The 10,415-nt window shown below is 50.1% G+C and overlaps 1 protein-coding gene across 1 annotated transcript; it reads left to right on the top strand.

Moving 5' to 3' along the window:
- Positions 1 to 451: 451 nt before the first annotated feature.
- LOC103653509 (probable carboxylesterase 12) lies at positions 452 to 1,715 on the top strand. The gene has a single exon (XM_008680399.4). The coding sequence runs from the start codon at positions 461 to 463 to the stop codon at positions 1,598 to 1,600; it is 1,140 nt and encodes a 379-aa protein (XP_008678621.1). The 5' UTR covers positions 452 to 460; the 3' UTR covers positions 1,601 to 1,715.
- Positions 1,716 to 10,415: the final 8,700 nt, after the last annotated feature.

Below are 10,415 nucleotides of genomic sequence, written 5' to 3'. Positions count from 1 at the left end.
CCGACAGGTACGTGGGACGATTGCGCAAATATTTTAGGTCTCACCTCCCGTAGCCCTAGGCTATGGCCTCCGGCGTCACGTAAGGAGGAGAACACGCAGGGCTTCCCCCGTCCCCCGGTGAACTCGTGGACGTAGCAGTAACAGGGCTTCCCCCGGTATTGCACTGCTGCAAACTGGCTACGCCGCCAGCCGTCGCGAAGTGATACTGCCTACTAGCGGAGAATCATACATACCCCCCCGTAAGAAAGGCCTCTCTCTCTCTCTTATATATATATATATATATATATATATATATATATATATATATATATATATATATATATATATATATATATATATATATATATATATATATATATATATATATATATATATATATATATATATATATATATATATATATATATATATATATATATATCCGACTAATTGCGGCTCGGGTTTCACTTCGACTTCACTCATGGCGGGGAGCCTGAGCTTCTCGTCCGCGCTGCTGCTCCTGCTCAACATGGCGAGCGCGTTGCTCGCCCCTTCCGCTCTTCCCCGCGCCCCGGCCTCCGTGGGCGCCACCGCCGACGGCGGGGACGGGGACATCGACTTCTTCTTCTTCCCGTTCCTAGTCTTCTACAAGAGCGGCCGCGTCCAGCGCTTCATGGGCACGGACACCGTGCCGGCCTCCACGGACCCCGCCACCGGCGTGGACTCCAGGGACGTCGTCGTCGACGCCGCCGCGGGCCTCGCCGTGCGCCTTTACCTGCCTAGTCTCGCCACCAACTGTACGGGCACGACAGTGACGGACGACGACGGCTGTGGAAGGGGAAGACTGCCGCTGCTCGTGTTCTACCACGGCGGCGCGTTCGTCACGGAGTCGGCCTTCTCGCCGACGTACCACAGGTACCTGAACGCGCTGGTGTCCAGGGCCCGAGTGCTCGCCCTGTCCGTCGAGTACCACCTCGCTCCCGAGCACCGCCTCCCGACGGGGTACGACGACGCGTGGGCGGCGCTCCGATGGGCGCTCACTAACGCGAGGTCCGGGCCCGATCCCTGGCTGTGGCGCCACGCCGACCTGGCGCGGCTGTTCCTGGCCGGCGACAGCGCCGGCGGCAACATCGCACACAACGTGGCCCTGCGCGCAGGCCAGGAGGGCCTGGATGGCGGCGCCACCGTCCGGGGCCTCGCGCTGCTGGACCCCTACTTCTGGGGGAAGCGCCCTGTGCCGTCGGAGACGAGCGACGAGGACACGCGGCGTTGGCACGAGCGGACGTGGAGCTTCGTGTGCGGCGGGCGCTACGGGATCGACCACCCGGTGATCAACCCGGTGGCCATGCCGCGGGAGGAGTGGCAGCGGCTCGCGTGCGCGCGCGTGCTGGTCACCGTAGCGGGGCTGGACATGCTCAGCGCGAGGGGCCGTGCGTACGTCCACGCGCTCAAGGCAAGCGAGTGGCGCGGCGACGCGGAGCTGTACGAGACGCCCGGCGAATATCACGTCTACTTCCTGGACAAGCCAGACAGCGAGAAGGCGGCGAAGGAGATGGACGTTGTAGTGAACTTCATCAATGGCGGTCAAGTGAACAAACCAGCTTCAAGAATGCTCACCTGATGGTGCTTATTTTGATAGGTTAATTGTTATAAGTGCCACTGCACTGGTGTCAGTTGGCTATCTTGTAAAATGCGGTGGGATTATTTCATCAAGCTATGAAATAGGCTTTTCATAATCAACATCGTAGCTTAAGATTTGATAAAAAAAATTATTTTGGTCAAAAACATCAAAGCCCAAGAGGGTCTCGGTATTCCACGCATAGTAAAACCTCAAGTTCAGAACCAGAATATTCCTGGATCATGGATTATCTAAAAACATTCTTCTTCCACTAGCTCAGAATCTCAGATTTGCACATCTGGGCGGTAGAGCAGCAGGCGCATGGCCGTGCGACAGTTTGGGCCCCAACGCTGGCCAGTGCAGTGCAGACTGCAGAGGGAAAAAAAATTGGGTGCAGCCGGCTGCAAATCAGAATGTTTATAACTTCTCTTATAAAAAGAAGGATAAACCTCACCTACAGGTCTATCAGATAACATTTTAATTGTATTGTTGCACCTATAGATGAGGCCAATCCTCCTTTTTGTGAGGGCTGTAAACATTCTGTTTTGGAGCCGGCTGCACCCAATTTTTTTCCCAGCCTCACGCCTCACGCCAAGCTTGTGCCGCCCACATCTATAGATGTCCAATAAGCACGAAGCCCGCGAGCCCGGCACGAAGCCCGTTTTTTGGGCCCGGTCCGAGCTCGGCACGGCCCGGTTATATACGGGCCCGGGCCGGCCCGGCACGAATAAGCGGGCCGGGCTCGGACAGGAAATTAGGCACGGTGGGCTAGCCCGGCACGGCCCGTTTAGCTCTAAGCCCGTTAAGCCCGCTTTTTTACACTAAAACGTGCTTTTCGGCCCGCATAGCCCCCTTTTCGGTCCGCTTTTTCGTGCTAAACGGGCCGGCCCGGCCCGTTTAGGCCCGTTGCGGGCCGGGCTCGGACAAGGAATTGAGCCCGCGTGCTTAGCCGGCCCGGCCCGGTTTTTTAATCGTGCCTGGCGGGCCGGGCCCAAAACGGGCCGGGCTTCACCGGGCCCGGACCGGACCGGGCCGGGCGGCCCGTTTGGACATCTATACCCACATCTGCATGTAGTGCCGGCTGAAAAAAATCCTGAAAAAAGCGATAGAATCTCAATCTGCTTCGGTCCATATTGTCAACCAGAATCTTCTTCGTCTCCTTTATTTATTTATTTATTTATTTATTTATTTGTTTACAACATGTATATAGTACGTAGAAAAATGATGGCCGCTTCTAGGTTTTCCGAAATGTGGCTATTACTACTTGCTTGCTCCATCACGACCTCACCCAGCCCCAGAGCAGTGGCAAGTGGGTGCTTGTGATTCTGGTCTCATGCTGCGCATGCCTACCATACCTAAAAGTTAAAAACGAGCTGTTTGCATGTTAGGTTTTTAGTAGCGCGGTTATAAGCCCCAGAGCTCCATCACGACCTCACCCAGCCCCAGAGCTGTTTGCATTCATGTTAGGTTTTTAGTAGCGCAGTGGCAAGTTAAAATAAGTCTGGCTTGTAGTAGCGCGGTTATAAGCTCTGTTCACTCAGACGCTCAGGCTCGGTACAAACAACGGCTCGCTGTTAGGTTTCTTATCTTTACAACTAAAAATATATATATATTATCATCATCTATCTCTTATATATCTATATCTCTTATATATCTATCTACCTCTCACATATCTACGTCTGACACAAATCATCATCGACTCGCAGCTCACACATCTATATTTTATCCAGCTTCGATACGAAGACTGAATCCACATTCCGCGTTCATGAAAGAAGTCCTCGGATTTATAATCCTGGAGTCAAAGCATTTCAAATTTAACCAAATTTATGTAGCAAAATAATAAAAACTATGATATCAAATAAATATTTATTTGATTTTTCATTAATTACATTTTCATAGTATACCTATTTAATATTATAAATATTCATTATTTTCTCTATAATTATAATTAAACTTAAAAGTTAAAATGCTTTAACTCTCTAAAAAATGTTAGAATGTCTCTCATTGTCTTGTAGTTTAGGACGAAAGGAGTACAATAGTTAGAACGGACAAACCAAGCCTGCACCTTTTTGTCATTTTAGATCCATTACACTCACTACCGGAATCCGCGCCTTTGCCGAGTGCCGAAGACTTTGCCGAGTGCTTTTTATCGGGCACTCGGCAAAGCAGACTTTGCCGAGTACCGCCCTCGGCAAAGTTCTGCGCTCGGTAAAGAGCTGGTTTACCGAGTGTAGAACACTCGGCACATCCAAGCACACGGCAAAGAGTGCTTTGCCGAGCGTCAAGCACTCGGCAAATACGGCTCTCGACAAAGGGCCGTTAGCGGCCGTCTACAACTGACGGCCGTCAGTCTTTGCCGAGTGTCAAATATCTGGCACTCGGCAAACAGTGTCTTTGCCGAGTGTCCTATGTAGACACTCGGCAAATCATATTTTTATTTTTTTATTTTGGTCACCAAACTTTTTGTGGTATGTTCCTACACTATGTAGACCAACATGTACCATTTTGGGACAATTATAACAGTGTTTTCTATACCTAGTACATTCAGTTTGTTTATTTGAATTTCTTCGGAAAAATCAGATTTGAACTGCAGGTTACTCGAAACTTGGAAAACCGTGCATGCAAAAATGATATTCATGCTACTTAGCACAAGTTACGACCGATTTCAGGAGCGGACCGGAAACTTCGAGCACCATGCTCACTCAACATGACAGTAAACTTGCCATCCAGGTGTTTAAAAATTGTATAAAACATAAACAAAGTCAGAAAATCATGAAACCTGTCCACGTGTCATGATATCATATGTAGTACTACACTCTATTAGGGTAAAAATTACTACAAGAATTAGGCAAAGACTGTCGGCCAAAAACTCACACTCTTACTGAAATAAGCCTATCTGTGGCGTATAAGAATTTTGGTCACTTCTTCTCAAATGCTACAAATCAAGAACAAGACAACACAATTGTTAATGGTTAAAGACATTCGTCCTTCGAAGCATTATTTCCTTTCGCATATAATGAGCTTCAGACGAAAGTCATAAATGACGTATCTTCATCATTTCAGTATGTAAATATGAATATAAATATAAATATGAATAATTATAAGAGTGTGAAAGAACACTAAAGAATGAAAGATAATGATTATATCCTCACAATTTATTTATATTCTTATCCACATATCAGAAGCAACATTAATTATATTTATAATACAATTGTACCTTCGGTTCGACAGAAGATACGAATGTAAAGTTGACACGAGAGAGAGAGAGATTACCATCCAGCATGAACAGTATGGTGTTACTGTTCATCTATTTATAGGCGTGGGACGTTGCCCAGATAAGATTACATTCATACCCATGACATTTACTCTTAGTTATAATACAAGTTATCAAGGATTGAGTAGTCTTTTACCCCTTAGGTCGATTTCGTCTTCCATGCAAGTCGAAGCCTCTTGAGCCACAGCTTCGGCGTCCATCCATGTCACCTTCGGGTTGTAAATTCTTAACGCCTTTATCATGAGAGAACTTTCATCCCAAAGCCGAAGCTTCCTACAATAGTCTATCATACTGAAAACAAATGGTTAGTCACACTTTTGAGGACCTTCGGAAGATGAAGGCCACCAACAGTAGCCCTCGCAGTGTTAATTTGTTTCTTCGTAACAAGTTTAGACTGCGACGTGAACGAAGGCCTTTAGCCGAAGGTCCAAAAAACACCTTCCCTTCGCTAGAATAGCGAAAGTCACTGACATGTTGGACACACGAAATCGTGAGGCGCTGGGCATATAAATAGGGACTCGCATTGATAGCATTTGCTGCACCATTTTAGCTGCGTGCATCGTGTTCATCATTCTAAATTTTCTTGCTCCTCCGAGTTTTGATTAAATTGTGAGCTTCAGCATTCCAACAAGACTTGATGGCTGGTGAGAAGAAGATTGATGACCCAGCTCTTTCTGGATTTTACAAAGCCATGGAAGAGACCAACACAGAAAAGATTGCTCGCGAGACACTTGCTGGAATATCTGAAAGTTTCAGTGACAGTGAGGATTTTGACATAGAAAGTGGAAACGAAGGTGCCGAAGATCGGCCCTGGCGACCAAGTCATACTATCTTCGGGAAATCAACCATCAAACAAAGCCAAATTGATGCAATGAAGGGAAGGTATTTCCGGGATATTTCTATTGTGAGGACTGGGGGAGATAGCAGTGCCCCTTTGCCCGAAGCTGACGAAGTAGTCGTTTATAGAAGTTTCATGAAAGCGGGGCTTCGTTCCCTTTACACAAATTGTTAGTTGAAGTTTTGAAGACGTTTGAAATATTCCTCCACCAAATCACCCCCGAGGCTATTATCAGAATGGGGATTTTTATTTGGACCATGAGGAGCCAGGGGTTAGAACCAAATGCACGATGTTTTTGCAATATTCATGAACTGTCATACGAGACGAAGGCCACTGACAAAGAACAATATCATAATAATTTTGGTTGCTATAGCTTCGTGCGTCGCTCCGGTGTGATGTAACGCCCTGAATTTGGGGGCAGAACTTTTCTTCTTTGATACTCATCAAATTCAGGCGTTACTCTCTTTGCTCTTCCTGTTTCACTCCCTCTTCCCATTTTCAAAGCAGTATAACGACTGGTGTCCGTATCGCGTGTAAACAAAAATCTAAGTTGACATGGGTGTTGCATCATGCCGAAGCACATTTCTTTCGTCTGATGTGGTGTTTAATCGCGCATCCGTCTCGCCTCGTTTCGGATTTCGATTCGCAATTGGATTCCGACCAGTGGTCGTGGGTGTTGTGGGCTTCCGTCCCGGCCCGCGACCTAGCCCGACCCAACCCAGCCCGGGCCGGCCCTGGTCGCGCGCCCCTAGCACCCCCCCATGCATGGCCCCCCTCCCCCTCTTTCTCTCCCATTTGGTTTTCCCGCGCAACAACTCCCTCTCCCTCTCTCCCACCTCTCTTCCACCTCTTTGCCCTAGGTGATCCGGTGACGGTTATCGCCAGATTTTGGACCCCAAGGTGAGACCCCATCACTCTCTCTTCCCCTTTCCTCTTCTTCCTCCTCTCCTCCCCACGCGCCCTCTCCCTTGCCCGCGCGCCCTCCTGGCCGCGCCCCCCTCCCGGTCGCGACCCCGCGCGCCCCCTGGCCGTGTCCCGCGCGCCGCCCCTGGTCGCGACCCCGCTGGCCCCCGGCCGCGCCCCTCCCCGGCGCGCTGGCCCCCGGTCGAGCCCTCCTCGGCGCGCGCGCCCCCAGCCGCGCCCTCCTGGCCGTGTCCGGCCTTGGCCGCGCTCTCGTCCCCGGCCACACGTGCCTGGCGCCCACGCGATCCTGTTCTTGCACGCGTGACGTTTGAAATTCCGCTTGGTTAATTTTAATTTAATTTAATTTAGTGTTCTGCGTCGCACACTTCGTCGCGCGACGATTCAGTTTAATTTTGGATTATTTAGCATGGTGCGTCGCGCGCTTCGTCGCGCGACGATTTATTTTAATTTCAGATTTGTTAGTTCGCTATGTCGCACGCTTCATCACGTCACAGTTTGTCTTAAATTTAGATTATTTAATGTGTGGCGTCACTTGTGGGTCATATTAGCTCTGTTCTCACTCTTATGCTTACTGTGTCTTTTGTAGATGGCTCATCTTAGACACATCGCACGGAAGTCAATCATTCCTTTCTTGCCTTCTCGTCTCGCGGAGCGTCTGGGTCGTCGTTGTTGGGGCGAAGACGAACACGCTACCCTTTGCTCTACGACTTCGCCTTCCCATCGCGCAGATGAAGGCCACATCCATAGAACACGTCAGAACAAGCCGAAGGCGCCTACTGGATGAAGACCTGTGCAGTCCCGTTCGCCCTCGAGTAGCAAGACGAAGGCTTTGTAGAAGTCTACGGGTCTCCCATGTCGTCACCGCCCTCGGAGGCCCATGTGGGAGTCGGCCCATGGTAATGGGCCCCGCGAGGACAAGCGCGATAAGGGCCGTGTCTGTAATAGGGTTTCTACCGTAATGACTGCCTGTAACCACCCCTCGTGGGAATATTCTAGGGATAAACCGTGTACTCGAGGGCATAAACGTCTTTGACAGGGACTGGCGGCCACTCGAGTACCTATAAATACCCCATACAGTGCCTGCAACATAAATGAGCAAAGCTTTTGGCATTCCATACTAAACCTTACAAGCACATTTTTTCGTTTCCCCGTTGGATTAACCTGCCCACGCGGACAGGTTCCCAACAGTCGTCCGGTGACTGGTCAGTCTAGTCATTTGGAGAGGCTGCACCATCGCCTGCACGAGGAGCAGGAGCGTCGGCGACAGGAGTTGGAGCAGTAGGGCTCTTCTTCCTCGTCTCAGCAGGAGGTAGAGTCTGTGAGGAGCTGCTCTCATGTGCCCCCATTGGAGGCGCCCCCTGCACCACCACTAGGCGTCCCGGCTGCTGGAGTAGCTGCTGGAGGAGACCCCAACGACGGTGGTGACGACAGTAGCTCAAGCCATAGCACCGACCTTTCAGAGGAGTAGGAGCCGGAGGGGTGGGTTGCTCGACTCATCACTCATGACGCCGCTCGCGGGTGTCACTTCCACGTTGCGCTAGACACCTTGCTGCGCCAGGCACTTAACCGGCGTACCTGGTCTATCGAGTATCGCTGTGTTGTCTTCCAGCACAGTCGCGGGGTTTACCCGGACCGCTGGGAGGCGACTTGTTTGGTGCGCCATCTAGAGAACAGTCTCCGGGTTGTGGAGGTCTGCTCAGAGCATTACCCTATCTCTGAGCGTGACTCAGCTGAGGCGGCCATGCAAGATGTCGCACGGCGTGCGCTTTTGCACTACTGCTCAGTGCTCGGTGGGGTGGCCGATGGTCTCGACCTGAGGTATTACCCCCCGTCCATCTAGCAGCACAGGAGGCGTGGTTGATGAGATGCCCAGGTGTTTATTTCATGTTACGTCGGGAGATTTATCCCAATCTCGGATGCTCAGTAAAAATTTATTTCTCGCTCGCATCTATCTCCTTTTATCAGGTTACTTAAGAAGGTTTCACCGATTTCTGAATTTCTTTGATCTCTAGAAAGGCCAAAATTGGAGCCTGTTAAAACTTTTATTGCCCGACACGAATGCAAACTCGATAGTCAATATCGATTTATAAATCTCGTCTAAAGCTCATTTAATCAAACGCTCGATAGTTTCTAGTCAAGCTGTGTCCGAATCCAATTTTTCGATGTTCGATCTATGTCCAAAAATTAATCTGAGTCCGTACTCTCAAACGGAATACTTAGTATGTCGTCCTCTAATTAATTCTATCCGACGCAGCTCAATATCTCTATGTCCAACTCAAATTCGAAAGAATCAACATCGGCGATGATTTTAAAATGTCGCGGTTTGTCTCCTTCAATCATAAATCCGAAAGCCGGTCATATCTCAAGACAATTTATTTTTGAACCATGCGTGGGGAATTATTGCCGAGCGAAGTCAAATCAAACTCTTGGTCGAGTTAATCGCCCGATCTTCTGAACTGTATTTCGCTCTATTCTCTGTAGAGACAAATTCCGCAGAAGCATTTTATTCCCGTAACAAATGGTTTCTTATCCTAGAAGCAATCCTTGCTTCTCCACTAAGCAAACCCTCTAAACCCTAGCCCTAGAGCTCTTCTATAAATAGAAGGACACCTCACTTGCACTTGGCTTTTATTCATCTACCCCCTAGCCGCCACAACCCTTCTCCCTCTCTTCTCCTTTCAGCCGACGCACACATTCTCGCTGTCTCCTTCTCCCACATGACAGCAAGCAGGGAGCTCAGCTCCTTCTCGCCATGGTGCTCGGCACCCCTCCCCACAGAAGTCGATCACCGGCGCCCTCTCTCCCATGGCAGACCTCCTTCTCCCCTCGGCTCCAGTGGTGTAGGCGAGCTTCCCCATAGCGCTCGCTCCCTGCAGGTCGGCCAAGTTTCTCCCCATGGCCGAGCACAGCTCCATGGCCGTGTCTAGGGTCGTCGGCCAGCCTCCACTCCCCTGCGAGCGACACCTCTGCTCCATCCCCTCTCCAGCGCGCCCCTACATCTCCCATGGAAACCAGCCGACCTCCTCTCATCCTCCCCACACAGCCAGCGCAGGGGCCTTTTTCCCCATGGAGGTCGAGCCCCTCTCCCAGCCAGCGCCTCTCCATCTTCCTACCTACTGCTCCTCCCCAGGTACAGGCGCATGGAGCAGTCCCTATGGCCGACGCCCTTCTCAGAGGATGAAGCTCGACGCTCCTTGCCCGGCCTCCATAGGATGGCGCAACACCACTCGCCATGGCTCCAAGATCGTGGACAACCCCTCCCCTTGCTCCTTTTCGCTGTGCATAGGGTGTTCAACATAATGCCTGAGAGGGAGATGTGTTGTTGCAGCACCATCTATGCTCACCGGGTGTTTGATGTTTTACGCAGCCCTAACACCGACGTCGTTCACCCCCGGTGAGACCACGATGATCCTTGTTCGATTCCACATCGGCGTTGTTTTCCTGCGATTAATTGTGTATGTGTGCTTTTTTGTGGAGGAGAGGAACCCCGTGTTTTGCGTGGAGGAGAAGGCAAGCCGCTCAACGCTCATCGGATGTTCGGAGCTATGCACAAATCAGAATCACCATCGTTCTTACAAACACTGATTGGGTTTGTTTATGGTGAGCCGGTGCATGTCGCTCTCGATCGACTCAATTAATGAATTGAATAGATGTGGTTGGAATGTTTCGGTGGTAGCTCGTAGTATGGTTGTGTTCATGATTTCGAGTAGACGCTTCGGGTGGTCAAGTAGATTCGTAGTACAAATTATGCGTGATGAGGCTATGTTGTAGAGTGCTTGTTG

This window comes from Zea mays, chromosome 4, assembly GCF_902167145.1.
Source record: "Zea mays cultivar B73 chromosome 4, Zm-B73-REFERENCE-NAM-5.0, whole genome shotgun sequence".
Taxonomy (NCBI): domain Eukaryota; kingdom Viridiplantae; phylum Streptophyta; class Magnoliopsida; order Poales; family Poaceae; genus Zea; species Zea mays.
This window is presented reverse-complemented; position numbering and strand designations above follow the sequence as displayed.

What these genes read in the sequence shown, in the direction of transcription:
- LOC103653509 (XM_008680399.4), top strand. Translation starts at nt 461, where the DNA reads ATGGCGGGGAGCCTGAGCTTCTCGTCCGCGCTGCTGCTCCTGCTCAAC.